Source organism: Necator americanus, chromosome I (genome assembly GCF_031761385.1).
Source record: "Necator americanus strain Aroian chromosome I, whole genome shotgun sequence".
Classification (NCBI taxonomy): Eukaryota; Metazoa; Nematoda; class Chromadorea; order Rhabditida; family Ancylostomatidae; genus Necator; species Necator americanus.
In genome coordinates, this window is record NC_087371.1 from 10,123,374 (window position 1) to 10,144,318 (window position 20,945).

At 40.2% G+C, this 20,945-nt stretch overlaps 2 protein-coding genes across 5 annotated transcripts in view; one reads left to right on the top strand and one right to left on the bottom strand.

Annotated features, from left to right (window-relative positions):
• Positions 1-15,219, top strand: part of RB195_005035 (uncharacterized protein) — a gene marked incomplete at both ends in the record, with an annotated part of 81,483 nt that extends 66,264 nt beyond the window's left edge. For 3 of the 4 annotated variants that reach the window (XM_064177311.1, XM_064177312.1, XM_064177313.1), the window contains 18 exons: positions 7,539-7,623; positions 7,787-7,911; positions 7,976-8,048; positions 8,676-8,782; positions 9,816-9,911; positions 10,039-10,156; positions 10,261-10,376; positions 10,431-10,548; positions 10,968-11,089; positions 11,149-11,465; positions 11,541-11,663; positions 13,511-13,620; positions 13,680-13,803; positions 14,395-14,477; positions 14,555-14,662; positions 14,732-14,908; positions 14,972-15,083; positions 15,143-15,219. In XM_064177311.1, coding sequence (XP_064034435.1) covers positions 7,539-7,623; positions 7,787-7,911; positions 7,976-8,048; positions 8,676-8,782; positions 9,816-9,911; positions 10,039-10,156; positions 10,261-10,376; positions 10,431-10,548; positions 10,968-11,089; positions 11,149-11,465; positions 11,541-11,663; positions 13,511-13,620; positions 13,680-13,803; positions 14,395-14,477; positions 14,555-14,662; positions 14,732-14,908; positions 14,972-15,083; positions 15,143-15,219 — 2,191 coding nt within the window. Of the gene's footprint in view, positions 1-7,538; positions 7,624-7,786; positions 7,912-7,975; positions 8,049-8,675; positions 8,783-9,815; positions 9,912-10,038; positions 10,157-10,260; positions 10,377-10,430; positions 10,549-10,967; positions 11,090-11,148; positions 11,466-11,540; positions 11,664-13,510; positions 13,621-13,679; positions 13,804-14,394; positions 14,478-14,554; positions 14,909-14,971; positions 15,084-15,142 lie in introns of all 4 variants that reach the window. The other variant, XM_064177310.1, reaches the window with a different exon arrangement.
• A 1,564-nt stretch (positions 15,220-16,783) lies between these two features.
• Positions 16,784-20,531, bottom strand: RB195_005038 (uncharacterized protein; the record flags this gene model as incomplete). Its single annotated transcript, XM_013452496.2, has 14 exons — positions 16,784-16,892; positions 17,030-17,110; positions 17,176-17,280; positions 17,758-17,817; positions 17,910-18,013; positions 18,396-18,462; positions 18,529-18,636; positions 18,685-18,779; positions 18,888-19,039; positions 19,448-19,595; positions 19,791-19,920; positions 20,065-20,134; positions 20,306-20,419; positions 20,480-20,531. 14 exons carry the CDS (start codon positions 20,529-20,531, stop codon positions 16,784-16,786), a joined length of 1,395 nt encoding a protein of 464 aa, XP_013307950.2.
• Positions 20,532-20,945: the final 414 nt, after the last annotated feature.

The following is a 20,945-nucleotide window of genomic DNA, read 5'->3' on the forward strand; positions in this document are numbered from 1 at the left end:
GGTACCACCAGCTATTCCCTGAGTGCTTTTGCGTAAAAAGTTGGGCGGTAATTTTATGAACTTCTGCTAGAATTTACTACTAGAATTTCCCTCCATCAACTGACTTCGATGCTCAGTTGTTCAATTTTGACTGGAACATAAGGCCATTAAAGGTAAAAACAAAAGTGTAAAAAGATAAAAACAAAGAAAAAACAACAAGACAAAGATACTGAATACTACTATATAATACTGAAGTTTATAATACTGAAGCATTATAAACAATAAAACAAAGAGATTGAAGCAGGATTCATCCTAATCCACAATTTTCTATTTCTTAAGTTTCTGGGCAGACTCTTCGTTCAACGGTCAAAGCAGTTGGTCAGAACCGTTGCTTCCAACCTCCACGCTTCCAAGTTATGGAGATATGAGAACACTTCTGTGACCTTACCTGTATTCCTCATCGGCTCTACGTTAGTAAGGCTCGTAAATAACGTCAACTGGTTTATCCACTCCGAGTATTGTATCTTAAGAGGTTGAGTCAGGAGACGTCATCAGTTCTACTGCATTTATACCCAGTGATTTAGTACGATCGTAGTGGTTATCACAAATCCCAGTGCCGTGATCCACGCGCGGCAAGGGTGTGGCCGCCGTTCCTACGTTTCCGTATAGTATACATGCGATTTTGCGAGCTTCTTCACTAAATCAATGCCATGCGGCCCAAAATTTCGCTCGTCATCACCGTTTGGCGGTTCGGCCATATGTCTGTGCGCTCTGCGATCAGTCTAATGTTTCTTCAAGTGAATTGCGTATTGGTCAGTGACGGCATACGGCTGCACCCTCCTCACAGTGTAAAATATGGATTGGATTGCATTTTGCGAAAACCGCCAGCAGCCTCCCAACGATGCATTCGACTTATGCGCGGCGAACGTAATTTAAGCCACCCGTCACGGCGGTGCCAGTTTTTCAAAATTTTGGACAATTTTTTTTTCAAAACAGCTAGGCTGATCGTTGAAATGAAATGAGTCATTCATTCGCTTTGATCCCGCTCGTCTTGTGATGAAATCTCAAGTATTTATCGCCGTCGTTCGCTGCGCACTTCGCGCCTGACCCGAACAGTCGGCGGCTGCTGACAGGCTAACGTCCGCCCCTATCTTATGCCTGACAATCGCACTTCTCACCTGCCCCGTCGTTCTTTTCTCTCTGATCTTCAGTTATCATGTGTTATCCTAGGATATTTTCGGATATGCTTGTGAATTCAACCGTCGGGGTGAAATTCGACTTTTGCGGTGCGGTGGTGATTTTTTTTTAGTAAAATTGAGACAGTTTTACGTGGACGTAGGAGTTTTACAGATTGTAATCATTTGGCTGATCAAGCTCCTTTTATTCTAATGGCAGCGGTTTCGTGACAGAGCAATGGTATTTCCTCCAAAGCAGTTTTTTTTTCCAACAAAATCTTTCTGGATTTAACTTTTCCACTTTAGGATTTTCTAGTGCTTTTCCAGTGTAGAGTTTCATTGGAATTCGAATTCTATGCTGTACGACGTAATGCGTTCCTTTCTCGTCAAGACCCCCCAATGGTTTTATTCCAAACCCAATAACGGTCCTCTTGCGCAACTAAATTTAAATAAATTCGCTAAACTATTACGCAGAATTTCTGGAGCAAAATAATGCGATCAGATTAACCTGTGTTAAACACTTGACTAAGTTATCGTTGGAAGATTTACATTGCGAGTGAAAAAGAGTAAAAATGTGTCTTGTTTCCGACTACACTGAAATCTCTGTAATGTTCTTATTTTGAAAACTGAAGAAAATCCTCTATTGATTGGAAATTCTGTTGTTAATTTATTTATTATTAGTATCATTATTTATGTATTTTTTATTTGTATTTCAATTTACTCTAGACTAAAGGCAGTGTATCACGAGACTTTGAGATGTTGGGTGATATCCGCACGAATACATGAGAGTAAGGGGTGTGTAACCATCTCGAATTCTCCCAAAAATCCAGAACAACTTCTGCTGTTTATTTAAGTTATACTACTAGTTGTATCAAAAAAGCCACGCTTGCACCTGTCGCGGTTTGCCCGCATTTTATCATCCGTAATAAGTTGCATCGTTGAAGAAAAGATAGCAGAATGCGTTACACATAGATTTTTCTGGATTCTTTTTTTGTGCGGAACTGAGAATGATTCTCATCATACTTGAGAACTACATCACTACTGCTATTTACCCGTGCTGGCAGAGATTCGACGCACAGAAGATTTTGTGACAAGCTGTGTTTCTCACATTAACGACATCTACATCATTTATTACTCCTCGTATCTGATTTATTTTTATTCCCTTTGCTCATTATTTCGTTTCGTTATTAGTTTACTAGTAGAGTTTTGTAAGTACTTTCATGAAATCTTTAGTTCTAAGACATATTCTCTGGTAGCTTTTTTCCTGAACACACGCTTAGCATTGGTAGAAAAGATGATCGGCGCTTGCAAGAGTGCAGTAGATGAATGTTTGTAACAACATTTTCGCCGTGGGCGGTTGCATTTCGCCAGGCAACTGAGATCAGCTGACATCTTAAGACTCGAATACTTTGAATATGCAAACTTTACAAAGAGTTCATAACTTTTGCAAAAAAAAAGTAACAATTGACGCTCGAATTACGACAGCAAAGCGATACTTTGTTGCAAATTCTCTCTGAAGGAAGTCGAGTATTAACTTAAAGTTTTCTTTCTCCTATTCTTTATTATATTTTCTAGGATTTTCTAATAGGCTTACCGTTTTGAGGTCAAAATGGATCATTTGGATCCGAGAACTTCAAGATGTTGAGCACTTGTCGCTTTATTCCTTTCATTTTAATGTTCGATTGGAATTTGGAAATCGTTTATCCATGAGAAAATAACCTTTTCATATGTTTGTTTGAAATTGGAAACATCCTAGTTTTTAGGGACATTATAACAAAACAAGAAAGACAAACAAAGAAATTGATGAACAAATAACATGAAAAAACGTAAACAAAAAAAGGGATTTTGCTAGAAGTGAAAAAATAGAGTTGAGATCGAAAACGAGAGTACGAGTAAGTAGATAACGAGTGTTTCTAATAACTTAGTCGTTTTTTTAACGAATTTATATGAAATCACAGTATTTATTGGCTAAGGATATACTCGGCTGGAATGCATTTGACTTTTTCCTGAAGTAAACAACGTGAAGTTTGTATTTATGCCATTTTTTTTCATTTATTTACATCCTTATTACACATTAATAAGATCAAAAGTCTTATTCTTATCCTGTGGAAATTGTATGACACATTTCGGTTCCATTTTTCACTTCTTCCGATTCCCTTTTTTGTTTACGATTTTCCATCTTATCTGTCCATTAATTTCATTATTTTACTGCTTTCGAAAGTGCTCTAATAATTGAATCAGGGTCAGGGTCGAGCGTATCGGATTTTCGATACGATTCCTCGGATAAGTCTCTTTGCCTCCTGCTTCGATAATAGATTCAGTAGTTAGACGTCGAACAAAATAAATTAACACAATTTTTAAAATTATATGCCAAACTCAGTTTATCACTGAAGGATTTGATCCTCGTAAGGATCTCATTCAAAGCACTTGTCATTATCCCGTTTCCCAATTATTCACGCGTAATCCTAATGCTCGACTCCTGCAGTGTGCAGCCAAGGCTCCAATCCACAGCGGAGCCAAAATTTTTGCAAACTGGAAAAACTAAGACCTAACACTAAGAACTAACACAGAAAGCACTATTTTTGCAAACATATCTTGCTTCCCACTATTTTTGCATAAGTTTAATGCTTGATAGTAATAACGAACTGTCAAAAGTTGTGAAAATGTGTGAGATTTATACCTTTTAGTGGAATTCTTTTACAAAACCACTTTTGAGCAACTTTTATAGGAAGAATTATTCGAGAAAGAAAAGCCAAACACCAGTGTCCTCAAGATCCCTTGGTTTTTTTGGAAACTAAAGCTGAATGTGGAAACAGATGTGGTTTTCTTGCAAAAACCACATCCATTTCCCATCTGTACCCTGGAAAAAAGTAGGAGTTGAGTTATTGGATGTCGCTTGATGTGATGTGCATTCCCTTGTTCCTCCAAAATTCGGAATTTCAGCTCGCTTTATCTTTGCAGAGTTATGGCGGGTCAACTTTTTTTAAAACAAGAGCTAACTGCGCATTTTGATAGAGGGTCTGAAAAAACACCGAAAAGGTTCACTTTCATTTCTTAAAACCGGTAGAATTTACCTAAACCCCGCTGGTAAAATAAGTGGATAAATCTTTTGAAAAAAAAAATTCCCGCGTTAATTCCGAGAAGTTCCAAATAGGTGATATCGTACAGAGAGGGAATAACTCTGCGCTGTTTGGTGATCACCAATGGTCTTCCACGGCTGTAGGCGCCACCAAATTGATCCGAGTTCTCAGCTGGCGCAGTTCACCAAATTCCTAGCGACGCCTGTTCAGTAGTGAGTCATCGATAAAGTGGTTATTCTCAGTAATGACGAGTGTTTACCGTTTGATGTTGTTGTCATTACACAATCCAACCACGAAGTAGTTAGTATTAGTAATTTCTTCCGGAGAAAAAAGAACACAGAGATTTTCCAACGAAAAATATTCTAACCGTAATCACAGAAACCGTGTAAATCAGAACAACTCTTTTTTTTCTTTTCAACCCTTTTCAAACTCCCATAAAAGAAGGAGTAAAGGAGTAAACAAGGAGTAAAGGAAGTAAACACATGAAACTAATTTCCATATGGTTCTCATTGTTTGTTTGAGTTGAATAACATCGAAGAAGAATCGTTTGGTGCACATATATTTACTCGTAAAGTAAAAAAGAGGGGGGAATCAACCTTTTCGTGGATCTGGGCCTGGATATGAGTTTTTGGTGTTTTGTTACACACAGTCCTAGGTACCTGTTGTGTACGAAGGAAGAACGGTAGTGAAGTGCAGTGAAGAAAGATCATCGGTGTTTGTTTCTCCTGTAAAAATAACTGGAGAAATATGCACCTTAGGGTGCAGAAACGAAGAAAAACACGACGACTACTGAAAATAACAGCAAACGTTAAGTTCTTCTCATCACCTCAAGCTCAATACCTCAAATTCGTCATCATTCCTGACACTCAAAGGCATTACTCAACGAATCTGAGGTGGTACGGATTTCAGGTGGAGTATTCTTATAAGGGAGAGGAGGGTGAATCCGTCCATTTCTTCCTAATTGCCGTAAAAAATGGCCCGGAAGATACGGCTTCAGGCGTTCTGGCGCACTATTTTCTACAAGAAGTTCGACTGGAGCGCGCCAGCCCCGTGCAGCGGCGCATTTTCCGGGCCGTTTTTTACGGCAATTAGGAAGAAATGGACGGAATCATCCTCCATAATCCACTATCCTTTATAAGAATACTCCATTTGAAATCTGCACCACCTCAAAGTCGTGGGGTACGTGCTAATATGCTCCTTGCTGTACTATGTTTTGACTTCGTGATACACTGATTCTGTGTGCTGTTGGAAAATTTCAGGAGAATTCTTTAAAAATACCAGGGAGGTGGCGAAGAAAAACGAAAAGGAAGGTCATACCATTGTCGTTCGTTCATCGAATACGTTTCTTTTTTTTTTTTGTTCAAAATTTAAAGTACTTCCACACCACATTTTCCGCATTAAAAAAGATATTGGTAGATTCACCTTCAGCACCAATACTCAGCTTATCCTAGCTTATCTGATCCACAAATTCGACTCGAAAGAGGTGACCCTGATTTGAAAGCTAATTCGTTCAAAAACGTACCTCATGTTAAATGAAAGTACGATATCTCGATCAATAATCGAGAGAATACTCGTTCAAGTAGGTTCGGCACAAAATTCGTACTTTTTGTTTACTGAAACTCTTCCCAGTGCACACACATAGCTCGTGTGACCGGATGATCTCTCATTTTCGCGAGTCCAACGTTGAATCAATCGGTCACATGTGCGACATCCACTTTACTGTCTTCTTCATTGATGTTCCACGACTAGCAAATACATATACATATGTATTTCGTCTTGTGCAGGTTCGTCTTTGATGCATCCTTCTAGAAGGCTTTCTAGTACTGTAACACTGGAGGTTTTGGGTACCTTTCGGAACTGTATCTCATCTCCTGAAACTAAGAACTTCTGCTATTAAGTTAGGTTTAACTATTTATTTTAATTTCCTAATTATTCACTTATTCTTAGTTTTAAAAAAGTTTGCTTCTTCTACTTCTAATGACGTTTCCCTTATCTCGGTGATCAATTCTGCGGGAAGTTTGTTACTTAAAGACAGCGTATCACGGTCTTGACGCTGCGCGGCACCCACAGCGAGCATTTGAGGATCAATTATGTCTTCTCACCAGCCTATTCAAGTAAAACCAATAAATAGGCTGTTGAGGACACCGAACGTGTACATGGAAGCGCTTCCTAACGTGGCTTGTAGGAATTAACGGGTTCCCACGCCATTTTCCACGATTATGACCTGCCAATCCACCACCCCTTATGCTTTGAAGGGCCAATCTTATTGTGTAAAATTTGGGCGAAATTCTAGTGATCTCTGTTGCATCTTGTTTTTGTTGTATGGTACGCCTTTAGGTGTTTTCAATAAATAAATAAATAAATAAAATAATTAGTAACGGATGAGCAGAACCACGCTGAATTCCACAATCTACTATTCGAACTCTGCGCTTTCCCCTTGGATTCGGCACCTCGTCAAAATTGTGATACGCTGACTTTAAGGCTCCTTCTCCTGGAATTTTTGTCCAGTATTGCAAGAAAGACGAGATTATGGATTGAAAAATCCACAGATATACATATCTGTGTTTACCATGAGTGGTGTTGCACAAAGGCTACGATGGAAAATTCTAAATAAGAAGAGAAAAATCCCAGAAAAGAACATTTACATTCAAAAAAAGCTTGGAGAAAACACCTCCAATGACCGCATTTTTCTGTCATAAAACTCTACTGGGAAGTGTTCGATCCCAACTCGTCTGTATCTCAGTAAAGGGCACATGTTTGTAAGTGGACTATGTAGCTGCTAGCCGCCGACGATTAGATCGGTGGCAGTGGGCGCGACCATGGTCCCACAAAGAAAGATTACTGCAGTATTGCTTCAAACGCGTTCAGCAGTTCGTCGTGTCGCGCTCATAGTGTGCAGTATGCGCCGACCAACTCAGCACGTTGCACCTTTCACCCTGCCTTTCATCATATGGATGAGACGTCCCGGCAAAGCTGAAAAAAAAACTAAAAACATTTTCAGAGCAAATCCCTGAAGAAAACAAAAGAAACCTGTTTTTTTTTTCCTCAACACCATTCCGCTAATTTCTGACAAAAGAGCAAAGAATATCTCTAAAGATGATGTGCCAGAGAATTTTCCCTGTAAACGTTAGCTTTTCGCGTAAGATCATCTCCTTCTACTCTAGTATTCATTTTGTTAGATTTGAAAATCACATCATGCGTAAAGTGATCTCAGACGTTGTTTCAGTGCCTTGCTGTCTATGCCTGTATTCGTTAAGAATTGGTGGAATACGTATGGGAATTTGTGTGATTAGTAGTTTTCCAGGCGCCCTACGGTTATCCATCCGAACACATCCAAACCGTCGACAAGCGCACCGAACCGTAATCTTCGACAAGTGAAGCCCGCCCAGGTACGCAAATATCACTCAATTCCTACATTGCAATCCTTACTTGAAGATGACAGAGTTATTATAAAATGCGCGATCCAAAAATTGAACGATTTTCATACGCGCTGCCTATCGCCTCCATTACGATATTACTGGCATTCTCAAAGCATAGTAAAACGTTCTTCAGCCTCCTTCCCCGGTTGAGATCGTCTTACCACCTCCTTCTGCACCAACTGATCGCGATTCCGCAGAATTTGACGTCACTGAGACCATCGTTCTTCCCAAAAAAACTGACAAACTGGATTTTACAAGGTCAGTCCAGCGAGACTAACTGCTGTTGCTCGGAAGATTTCTTACAAGAATCTCATTTTTCCAGAAGATGGTTACAAGACGACTTGATGTCACTGGCTCACCAGCCACCGGCACCTATCATGATTCTGCCAGAACCGGTACGTATTCATGCACTTCTTATATGCTACTGTATTCGTCGCTTTGAGATTCGTCCTTTGATCAGTCTGACGCTAGTCCCTTACACTTCTGCTAGCATAGAGTTATTTTTGAGGGATTTGCACTAATTTTTTTTATTTGTAAAAAGGACTTTTCTCAGAGTTTGCTCACTTTGGAACCGTATTCTTTTTGTAGCTTCCTAACAGTAAATTAAAATTAGATTGAAATCCACGGCTCCTTTCGATAGAATTCCTTTCTTTCTGTGTAAAAAAATTCCTGTAAATAAGTAATAGTAATATTAAATAGTTAATTAGCAATAAATAAATAGATAGAATGATTTAATGAGTGTTAAACAATAATAACTAAAAGATAAATAAAAATTCATGTAAGTGCATACTGCACGGTTCTCTAGACGCGTTAGTTAGTATGAAGAAAACCTTTTTTATTCTATTTTACTTTTATCAACATTTCTTGTCACATTCAACTGGGATTTTTTGCAGGAATCGTTTTTGGTGTTGTACTGTAGATGATAGTAAAGCGTGTATTACATCTTGTACCACTAGAGTCGAGGAATTCCAGGATTATAATTGTGTTTGCCATCGGAAACTCACTAATAATGACGATTTTAGTGTTCATATTACAACGACGCCGATGAGCACTCATTGGGCAGCTGTTCGGCCGAAGTTGCGGCTATTAACCTAGCCGGAAAGAAGGAAAAGCCGAAGAGGAGCAACGGGTAAGCTGGAGATGTCAGAAATGTTTCTACATATGTTGTGGATATTGAAAATAGTCATTTTATTCTCATGAAGAGACAAAGGAGGTGGCATAAGCACAATGAGAATGGCGAGACCGACGGATGTGAAGTGATGCACGAAAAAAAACCAAAAATTTACTCAAACAACAGTTTTCCCGACATCGTTTGAGAAAATGTAAAAATGAGTAACTTTTGGTACATAAAAATTCCGCTGAAGGACTTACCTGTAGTTAACATTGTTTATTATGTATTATTCTCAATTTCTTAGGGAGAAACAGTGCAGAGCGCAATTTTTGCAGCATTTCTACTATTCACAATTTTATAATTACAGTAATTCCTATGGTTTTTTTATCAGGCTTATATTAACCTATTTACTGATTAGCTGCTTACTGCTGAATGCAATGTTTTTGTAGCTAGCAATTTGTCGTTTTTTCCCTCATGTGCTGCTTTGAGATGATTTCAACCAATAGAATTAATTAAAATAAGCAATGAAACTGTAGAAATTCATTTATTAATAGTAAAGAGCGCATTAAAACACATTCTCAAACAAACAACTTGTGAAAATGAAAACATTTCTCGCTTAAGAAGAAATAATTCATTGAAAATCGAACATCATTCGATTAAAGGCATCACCTCACGAATCTGAGGTGGTGCAGATTTCAGGTGGAGTATTCGTATACGGGATGGGAGACCATGGACTGACTAGGGGGGTGATTGCGTCCATTTCTTCCTAATTACCGTTAAAAAGCGGCACGGAATATGCGGCGCTGCACAAGGCTGGCGCGCCCCAGTGGAACTCCCTGTAGAAAATAGTGCGCCAAAACGCTTGAACCCGTATCTTCCGGGCCGTTTTTTACGGCAATTGGGAAGAAATGGACGGAATCACCTCCCTCTCCATAGTCTCCCATCCCGTATACGAATACTCCACCTGAAATCCGTACCACCTCAGATTCGTGGAGTGATGCCTTTAAGAAAAAGGTTTACAATGTCATTATACTCAGTAAATGATTTTCAGCACTACAAAGAATAACTCATTGGAAAAACCAGCACCTATAAGGCCACAACCTTGCCGCCCTCAACCGGTCTACGCAGCACAAGGAAAAACTGGCGGGTTAGTTGCTCGGACTTATTTTTTTAATGAATTCCTTTAAAAATTGCCTTCAAAAATCCTCTTTAATGACAGTTATCGTTTTTTGGCTCGTGATGCGATTTTACGAAAGATGCTTCACGAATTGCAGGCCACGACATTTCCCTGTCGAACTGGAGGTGCCCAACATACCACGAGTCTCCTCGTTCGATCATGTGCCCGATCGAAAGGAGCATGCTAACACCAACACGTGGCGATCAGGATCACAGGTTTGCCGGACTTTCTCCAATAACATCGAATTAGCGCCTTTCGATTATCGCAGGGAGCGTAGCGCTTGTCTCGTGTACGACTTATCCGTTCCTCTCTATTTCAGGAGCCTTTCCAAGCCCACGGTAGCGTGAAATCGGAAGATGCACTCCGGCCATCACCGTCTGCGTTTCAAAGCGTGTCAAGTTTCTCGAATCGCGCCAACATGAGGGGATCCTTAAGGTCGAGTTTCGTTACTCTACCTTCTAGTTAGGATACGCATCTATCAACTTCTAGATCACTGCCTGATGCTGGTCTCATAATTCGTGGCAAATATCATCAAGTAACTCCTCCTAAGGATCCTACCTTAGCTATTGATCAGTTATGTGCTGAGCTCGAACTCAACACTGATCAGGTAGTTTTTTTTTTCCTTGGGTGGGGTTGATACACACAAGAATTGTAGCCAGACTGTACTTGAATGGGTATTAATTTTGCGAAATTTGGGGAAAAAAATAGCTTAACCCACCGATAACCTAACGATTCACGGGTGAGACGCGCATATCAGGACGCTTGTGGAACCCCAGCCATCGTATCATCTGGTTTACGTAGTTTTTTCATTTCTTTAAAATGAAGATAGTGGGAAGGGGTTCTCGGGGGACCGCGTGGATCTCCACTGCACTAGTGCCATGCTGAAAAACGCTCTTGCCCTGCGTGCTAGTCCTGCAAAAGCCGTTCTATCATCAATAGGTTGAATATACTTGTACGAAGCGAGTTTAAAAAAATCTTCTCCTGCTTTCTGTGACCACACGAAACTAACGTGGACCATATTTCTAGCCGATGACAGCACAGGACAAACGACGCTCCTTTCCCACTTCATTCGTTCATGAAAAGTCGTTTGCATCTGGCAGCACTGCGTATGAACAACCAATACGAAGATTAAACGAGAAAACGCAACCGTAAGTGAACACCGTCAAGATCTCATGTATCCATACAAGATTACGGTAACTGCTTGCAGATACCAACAGCCGAAACCTTTATATCATACGGCTGTCAGTACACAACAACCTGTGCATCAGACACATTCGACGGTGATCGGAAACAATCGTTTGTTACAAGCACAACATCAACCACCACAACAAGCGGTGCAACATCCTCCGTCGCAGCAACGCACCACGGCGCAACCGCCGCCCGCCTACACTACGCATCCGGTGGTTAGAAAGGCACCGCAAAGACAGCAGAAGTCACTGGATGAAGTCACGAATATGTTGAATAATGTGGTGAACGAATTCCACACGACACAGCAGCAACGGAAAAAGCCGGCGCCACAACATAGTGAGTTTTCAGTCGAGGATTCCAGTGGGAACCTCTTAGACAATGCAATAATATTCAAATTCGTACTTGTCTCAGGTCATGCTCTCTACGCCACGCCTCACTCGACAAATCAATCGAATCCATTCGAGACCATCAATCAAGAGAAGATCAGTCCTAGTCGTGTTGAAGCTATGCACAATATGTTCGAAAGGAACGCAGGTGGGATGGTTTCGCCCCCGCATTTCTGTTGCAACATGGCTACAGAAGTTGTGCATGAGCCCTGCGGCAAATCCTGGTGGTCTTTCTCCTGACTCCTCATCCGCAAATCTGGAGAATTCGATGTAGTGTGGTAGCGATGAGAGTAGTCAATCTCATTGTTGTAAAGAAGAAAACACTACCGCGGATTCTCATGCTTCTTCGTGGATACTTTCCAAGCTTTTTCCGTTCCCCTATCCTTGTTTTGCTTCTATCAAGTCGAATTTGCAACCATATATTCCTAATTATCACTTGAGATATGGATTTAGTTAGCACCGCCTATTAAATAAACAGAAATCCCAACAAGATAAAGAAAATCGCCCCTATCAGCAAAAAATCCACAAAAAGTCACTGATTTTTGAAAATAATTCTGCACACTAATTACTTTTTAAAAATTTTTTACACTAATTTGTATCCTTCAGGTTTTGCCCCAAGCTGCACCTTTATGTTACCCTGATCTCAAATGTATGTATGGAATCTCGTCGGAATCCATAGAAACCCTCTCTTTGGGACTTACATGAATTTATTTATTACCATCCGCAATTATCTTAACGTTTACACAGAATATGCTATGTTAAATAGCGAAACTCATTTAGCGGACATCTGGTCTGAGAGTTGAGAATCCCAAAATTTTCTACTTCTGTGAAATGCGAGTGTCAGTCTTACTCAATCCTCTAATATGTTTCGTTATATCTGTACACCCCTCTTGAAGATTTCACTTTTGCGAATTTTCCAAAAAAAAAAAGAATCTGTGTTGACGTTATAACATTAGGCGGCAACAAATTTCAGATAAAACTTGAACTCACTACTTTCATATAAAATTTGTTCGAACATATTTCCGACTGAATAAGACATAGGCTCAGAAATCGAAGTAGTTCGATTTAAGTCCTATTTGATAAAATCCAGGACAAAATATCCTTCCATATGCCAAAAAACATCAAATAGGTCGCTAAGGGGCACAATGTTTACATGTCACGATGAGATTTACACTGAAGGCGCGCATAGGCTTCTCGGAAATTGTTACATCTGTTCGCAGTAAGGATGTCATAAGCTCAGGATGTGTTTACAAAATGTGTCACACACACTTTCCAGGGTGCAGGTAGGATAATGGAAATTCCAGGAATTGATGAGTTCTATTCACTTCTTTTTGAAATTTCATGAACTGAAATTATGTTGTTAAGGAATTCTTTTTACCTATATTGTTCCTAAAGAACCAGAAATATTTCACTCAAGGCATCCTCGACTATTTCCAGGACCATTTTGTTTTTCTTCCTTAGCGTATAGTTAGTCCTTGTAGCTGCCGAATAGTCTTTGCTGTTACCGTAGCGCATAGAAACGAAGTCTAAACGAACGAGTCGATCGTTGCCGATGCTTACGCAATGCTCCGCTTTCAGAACAACTCTGATCTGCGCACACGAGCTCTTTCCTCTCCAAATACGAGTATGTACCAATCAGTCTTCGCCATGTGATCTGCCAACACTCTGACCTGCCCCAATAAACAAGGTTCACTCAGATTCACTCTTAGTGCACTCGATCCTCAGTTCTGTCGTCCTTTTGTCCAACTTTTTGTATACAGCTTACTCGCTTGCAGTATGAAACCAATGGCACAGACTAAACATAGTTGGCCTTGCGCATTCTTAACTTACCCAATCCAGTCCTTAGGGACGTAACTAAAGCAGAGAAGCGACTTACTACGTCAGTGTTTACTCGAGGTTTTATTCTAGTCTAGTGATTTTGTTTGGGTGTAGGTGGATGAGTTCGTTAATGTCGTGCGTGACAGCACTGACACCGTCTACACCTGCTTTTTTCAGTGCCGGCACAATCTAGGTGGAACCATCAAGCGCCAGCTCCATTCGTAGCTAGACATAGAGAAGACGACGCCTATCACGAGATCAACGAGTTCGCCACCCGCCCAATCAAGGTACGGTTACCGTTCGTCGTGGACAGTGCTGTCATGGAATAGCCGAACTTTCTCTACAGCGAGCCACCCCTCCGCGACAAACACACACTAACGCTGTTCGCTATTCACCGCAAAGTTTCGCCACCGAATACACACCGCCGTACCCTTCAACTCAGCCGCCGTCTCACCCACCCGGAAGAAATGGTGAGGGATCCGCTATTGCATTTCTTTGCTCTATTGAGTTTTCGCCTACTTCTTTCCGTTATTGGACCGCGGTACTTGTAAAAGATCCAGCGAAACGAAATTATCCGTCTTCTCTTTTTGGCTTCGAAGGCCGTGTGCTGGTGCAGAAAGCCGACAAAATCCACCACTTTTTTCACTTTTTTTTTGAAATTTTCAACAAGGATTTGTTCGCTTCACTTATGCGGTGAACTAATTTCGTTTTTAAATGGACGTCTTGACGTTAATGCTTAAAAAAAAGCTCGATATTATTTTAATATTCGTTGTTTCCATTGTAGCTTATTGTATTTCTCAAACGGTTATAGAAAATATCCAGGGCATCCATGAAAAACTAGTATAATATCTAGCCTCAGTGATATGTTAACTCGAACCGCTCCTTATGTTTGGCTCATCACATCCCGAAGATACAATGAAACAAAAGAGATCCTCGATATTTTAGCGCTAGTTTGAACTATCTGACGATGCCAAAACAGTGTGAGAGAACTAAATGAGGAATTCTGCTGGTGACTGTACATATGCTGCAGCACTATAATCTTTCTATCCTATTTCTCCTAGGATCCGCAACTTCTTCACAGAACGGCGGTTACTATTCTTCAAACAGCTCCGGAGTGGGAGCCCCAGCATATCAACAAAATCATGTGGGTCTCAGAGGATTTTCATTTGTCACTTCATCACACTTATACCCAAGAACATTTTCCTGGACATTTCTGTTCAGATGACGACCCGACGTAGTTCAATCGTCGGTCACCAATCTATTTCTTCACGTGCACCTTCAATAGCTGATGACGATGACGATGACGGATTCTATGACAACATTGGAACAGTCCGTGCCACTTGCAGCCCTGTTCCGGAGAAAGAGCATTTACACAACGCAAAACCTGCTCTTCTTCAGTTTGATGATCGTCGATTCTCGCGAAGCAGCGAGATGGATGTCGCCTCGCTGTCGTCACATCAGCTGCCTCCGCATGCCGGTTGGAAGCCCACCAAAATTGGTTCTTTCTTGAGGAAAATCGGAGGTAGCAGCAACCGACCACCAGGTAGTGCTGCCAGCCTTGTATCGCTAAATAAGGTGAGTTCAGACTGCTAATTGAACGTTAGCTCTTGTGGAGAATTCAAAAGTGAACGTAAGCAGGTTGCTAACGAGACGCCGATCAAATCGGGGAGCCTTATGAAAAGCAACAGCTTAAGCACTGAACCATGGAAAAAGATGGTGATCGATGGTCCAAGGGCACCAACCAGAGAATGTAAGTACTTCAAATTATGGATGAATATCGGGATTCTGTGCAAATCCAGTCGGTTTCAGCCACACCCAGCAAAGGAGGCTTCGGAACTCGCATCAAAAACTCGATATTCGGATCGAAGAAACGGTTGAACGGCTAGAATCAGAGAAGAACGGGGGACATCTCCGCGTCTCATGTGTTTGTGTGCCTATTCCACGTGGTGTACTTGTAATGCTTGACTTCACGCTTTCTCCTCTATCCCTTTCTCCGAGACATCCAGAAAAATTCACAGATTACCGTACTTAATTACTGCCCATATTTAGTCAATTAGCTCCATCTCTTCAGTGCCGCTCTTATGTGCCATTAAAATTGGGTTAAGCAACAAGCATACGCAAAATATCTGTTTTGTTACTTTTTTCTATGTATTCTTATGTCACATCGCTATTTTTTTGTACCAGTGAAACTGCAATAATTCGACTGCGCCTGCATTCAGAACATTTGCTCACATTTGTTGTTGTTATTTAGATAATTTGTATGGGCGTATCACCGTCTGTGCGATGCGAACCGAATGAAATTGTCGCGAAGGAGTTGCATCGTCAGACATTCATAGTCCTGCTAAATGGGTGACTCGCTCGTGCCTTGTGATTGATGTGTAATATTCAGAGTATAGTTCTATGTGATAAACTTTTTTTTGCACCGAACTTGTTTCCTATCAGTTATTTGGCTAAGGAACCTAACACTTACCTGACGATTTATCTTTTCGTAGCGGAGAAAAGATAAGAGAATAGATAGTAACTAAGATCGACCTCAGGACAAGCGAGCTTATTTCAACATCAAGCATAAGCTTGCTACAAAGGTTGTTGACGTTGTTTTCTTGACAAATACAAAAACCTAGGCGTAAACAAGTCGAGAGTACTCTGCGCAAGGAACGACGAGACAGCATTCGAGACCCGTCCGTCAACCCTCTTTCCAGTATTAATCTACCACTTGAGCATCAGCAGCAAACATGTAGAAGAGGCAAGCAACTTAGTATATTAAACATATTCATAGATAGAAATTATTACAAAAAAAAAGCGAAATGAAGAATTGAAGAGAAAATATGAAGAAAATCGGGAAACAACTAACTACTAGAGTCGATCCCAAATGATTAGATTAAGGTACCACGATAAATCCAGAGCAATTTGTTAGAAACAGGATGAATTCTGGAAAACCAGAAATCAATCTTTCTCCATGCAAACTGTATGCGCAGTGGGCGCGACCCGTAGAGATTTAAGTTAGCAGCTGAGCAAAGTTTTCTTAGGATTCTTCTACTGCAATTCAGCATCTGTTTACTGCATGATTTTGTTGTTAAGGTACGGTGAATCACTTACATAGCAGAACCCAATATGAGATCGCGATAGAGCTTGAGAAGTTTATAGCGTGCGACACATTTCTACTCCGTTTATGTTTCAAGATACGTAGAAATTCGAAAGAGGGGATTCTGATTTTCGGGGCGTTGATTGGGAAAGCATTCATATGACTTAGCATATACAACGCAAACGCAACGTGTTTAACAGTGAGTATCCTCGTAAAGAGTAACTGCCATCCAAATGCAAAAACACTTTTCAGCAAAAAAAAAGGAGGTAGAACGAAACAATACAGAATAACAATAACAAAAACAATACTAAAATATAAGCAGTTATACCTAACGTTCAATGAACACGTACATTTCTAACTAACGAGAACTAGAGTTCCTTCTCTGTCTTCACCTTCTTCTTCAGTGTATAAATCTTGTCAAAAGCATAAATTGGTAGCGTCACCACTAATAACCAGTAATACAGCGAACTCCAGAACCTGAAAGAGAAATCGTTTCGAATTCATTGGTTTTTCACAATCACATAAAAAAGTAGTGTATTCGAAAAGAAATGCTTAAGATATCAGCAAACTTGGAACAACTGAAAGTTTATTCAGTGTTTTTAGAATAACTATACCTATGTGTATCCTGGAAATTCTTCAGCAAAAACCCGGTAGCTAACATGTCAAAACCACGACATCGAAGGGTAAATGTATACCTAAGAAGGAATTGTACTAGTATAACAAAACAAAAACATTATAAGATCAACGAAACTTCACATACAAATATCTAAACCAAACTGGTCGCTGTTTTGTCACAGGATCCATTGGTACATATTTAAAAATGATATCTTCAACGCTTGCGCACATAGGAACGATGAGGAATGACCTGCAATAGAAGAACTTCCAAGAAAAATAAGAAAACGGACGGTTCGTAGTCCTCAATTATGGCTTTGACCCTCAAATTCTAGTTATGAATAGATACAAAAGCAATCAGTGAGGTAAATAACAGTGAGAAATGTCGCAGCAGACTTTCGGCGGTCCGAAGAGAAGTTTGATGATGGGATCGAAGAGAAGAAAATTGTCGCTGGAAAGCTAACAAATAAAATGAAGAATTGAAAATTGAAATGTTATACAGAGAACATGAATGAAAAGAAGGAGGTTTCATCAAGCTATTTGAGATTTAGTTTAAAGATCTTCCCTTCTTCGAGCTGCCCTGAAGTGATACTGTACAGACACTATGGAACTATAAAAGTAGTATTGTAGAACTTTGTGAGTGACAATTTCCAGAATTCCAAGCTATTAAGTGCAGTTGTTGGATTGGGTCCCTTCGAAAACGAAAGGACCCAAAAATTAATGAACTCACATAAAGTAGCCGGCGTAAGTACCATGCCACAGCGCTGATACAAACATTGTTAGCTCCACCCTAAAATCCTTGTTTAGATTAATTTGCAAATCACCCCTCGATATCCTTCAATATACCCCTGTCGGTGTTTTCGAATTTTATCGGGCGCTAACCTGTACATGCGGTTCGTCCTTGAGTAAACATAGAGGGCCAGCCAGCTCTGTACCGATTTATTCCACGATCGAATACCGCTTCGGAATCCATCGCTCATCTCGATCTGAAACCAAGTTAACCAATGATTCGAAAAGATACGTGTTATGAAAATAGAGTGTATCGTTTTTTTTAGATAATTACTGCACACTTGGCCAGATTTTTCCCTCCAGATATTATTTTGTACATTTTGAAAAAACGCAGGCTACTACTGTTCTCTACCTTGTTGCGAACCTATAAGCATGTTAATGTAGAAGTCAAAAGGAACCTCAATGTTCACTTAAACATGTCATGTCACCTCATAATCTTAATTCATAATTCATAAGTCTTATAACTGCGCGTGCATTTTTAGAAGAAATTCGGAGAATGCAGCTGAGAGCAGCTTCTGAGTACCAGTCACGCACACATACCTCTTACATGAAACGAGAAAAGGCAACGGCACTCATTACCTCAGGTATGTCCAGATTTACTATAGCCTCTGAGTCGTAGCGGATGTCTGAACGACCCTTTAGCTCTCTAAAAATTGTAATAACTATAAAAAGGTGTAACTGAATAAAGCAGGTCATAGTAAGCAATTCTCACTTGTATTTCTCTAAGTCAGTTGGACCAACAACCGTGCGTGGTTTCGAGTCTGTCGGATAGATGCCAAGACCAAGGGTGACGCACATACTTTCAGCTACTGCCCAAGCGCTAAAAACTTGTTTTACTTATTACAGTTAAAAGCAACACTGCACATACCTGTAAACTCGCGTTCTAAATACTACGAAAACAGCTGCGGCGTAAACCATTCGATATGGGAACGTCATTTCCCAAACAGCGTCTGATCGAAGTCCCTGAACAAAGCTCATATGTCTTCACTAAGGGGATGAAGAGACAAGTAGGGAATGAACTGCGATGATTTTTAAAAAGACAAAAGAAAAGACTATAACTGAAATGCTTACATCAAGAGGATAAAGCTTATTGAAAATTATGAAAAGTGGTACACTCCAGCAAAGACGCAAAGCCCTCCCACGAATCTCAAGTACTGGTGACCATTTTGTGAGCAGAACTGGTTCTTGCGAGTCAAGCAGCATTTGGTAACTGTAGTATGGACCTGCAAAGAAATGTTCTGTCTATCCATGTAGTCATGAACTCAGAAAAAGTCACTCACGACGTTTGAAAGCATGAAATTCTCGACTTGCATAAGGAAGTAAGCTCGTAAAAAGCGTAATTTCCAATCTACAAGCTAGCTCAAGTCTAACCACACCCAACGAAAATGCAAAACAGATGTGCTAGGGTTGTCCTTTCGGTGCGCTTTATCTACACAGTTTCACCGATAATTCGATGAATGATCTCCAAACGGTCGAATCCACTCTCTTCCGAAACTACTTCCTAGAACTCTTCTCCTACTTAAGCAATGGTGAGTTTTGGACACACAAAAATCATTCCTGCCATCCGATTTTTAAGACGTAATTATGCAGTTCTACGAATTTGCTATTTCTTCACTAATCTATTTATGTACCTGTGAATAATCCAGCAAAGTGATAAAAGTAGTTCAAAATGTCCAAAAAGCTAGGTTCCGCCTCAAGGAATCGCTTCGGCTTTGTCGTAGACTCACGCTGGGTACTAGCTTGTCGGAAGTCAGACACTTCGAAAGCAAGTCCGACCACCTGGAATTCGATAAATCTACATTTCTCTTCCAAAACGAAAAAAAAAGAAGTATAACAGTGAAGATTTTAGCGGAAGGAGGGAACATGAAATCTAAGGTTTACGTGTCCATATGGGAGTGAGTTGAACAACATTGGTAGGAAAGTAAAAAAGAAATGAGAACTTCTTGAAATCATAAAGAACAGCGATGAACAAACCCTCAGAGTCATGATGAGTTGAACTACATTTGCTTGTGATGCGAGTTCCTCGACGTCCAAAAAATAGTGTAAGTAGCGAATTACCATCAAGTAAGCAAAGGAGAAGACAAAAACCACAGTTGTTAGTTGTCTAGGACATTCAAATAACAAAAGAAAGTTCAAAAAAAAAAACACGGAAGCACAAATTAGGATGGGAACATTCGCTTGAATATCGCAACTAAATTTGACTGAACGGAAGGTAAAAAGTGAATTATTTAATGAAATCTGGACTCACTTTTTTGGTGCAAATTTTATACACATAGCAACAAATAATGCCAAAGGTATTGAATAGAAAATCTTCTTTCCTGAAAATGACTTTGAATGTTTTAGTTCCAAACAAACTGAAAACAAACATTGCTTTACTCGATTTATTACTATCCTTTCATTACTATAATATAACTGTAAATTTGATGCGACGTGCCCCAAAGAAACTCACTAAACTTCAAAAAATACGGGAAAATAACGAAAATATTTACCTAGTACCAATAATGCCATAGCAAATCCTATTGTCCCACCAGCATTCGCTAATAAATATGTGCTCTGTCGTAGTCGCAGTGCCCATGAGATTAAGAATGAAGAGGCCAAAATACCTGTAAATCAATTAATTTGGTCTAGAGTAATATTTGTACTTTAAGAGAGTTAATTATCACCAGCATAGATCCAGTCATCTCTGGAAAGTAATCCAGAAATAGAATACTCCATTTTCAGATAATTATGAGGCACGAGCCGCCTCGCTCGAGCCCTCCGAGCTTCACGAGCAAGTTTTTCCGACAATGCCGCTATCGAGTTGTAAAATTGGCAGTCGGTGCAAAAACTGAATTGGAGCGCGACGAGAGACTACAGTTGTTTCCTGGTGCTGATGTTTTGTTACAGCGAATTATTGCGCAAATCGTTTAGCATTGGAGTTACCCTTTTCCTACCACAAAGTGAAGTGACTACAACCCACACATTCATCCATGTTTTCTTCGATTCGAGACGATTTGCAAGTGATAATCTGCGTTTTTCTAGTCATCGAAAAGCTCACCTGTAGTCGAGTCAAAACGACATGAAGCGGGGTGCAACTGCGTACACAGCTTCTCTCGAGGCGCTTCGGTGGAGCGTAGCGGCTAGGAGCGT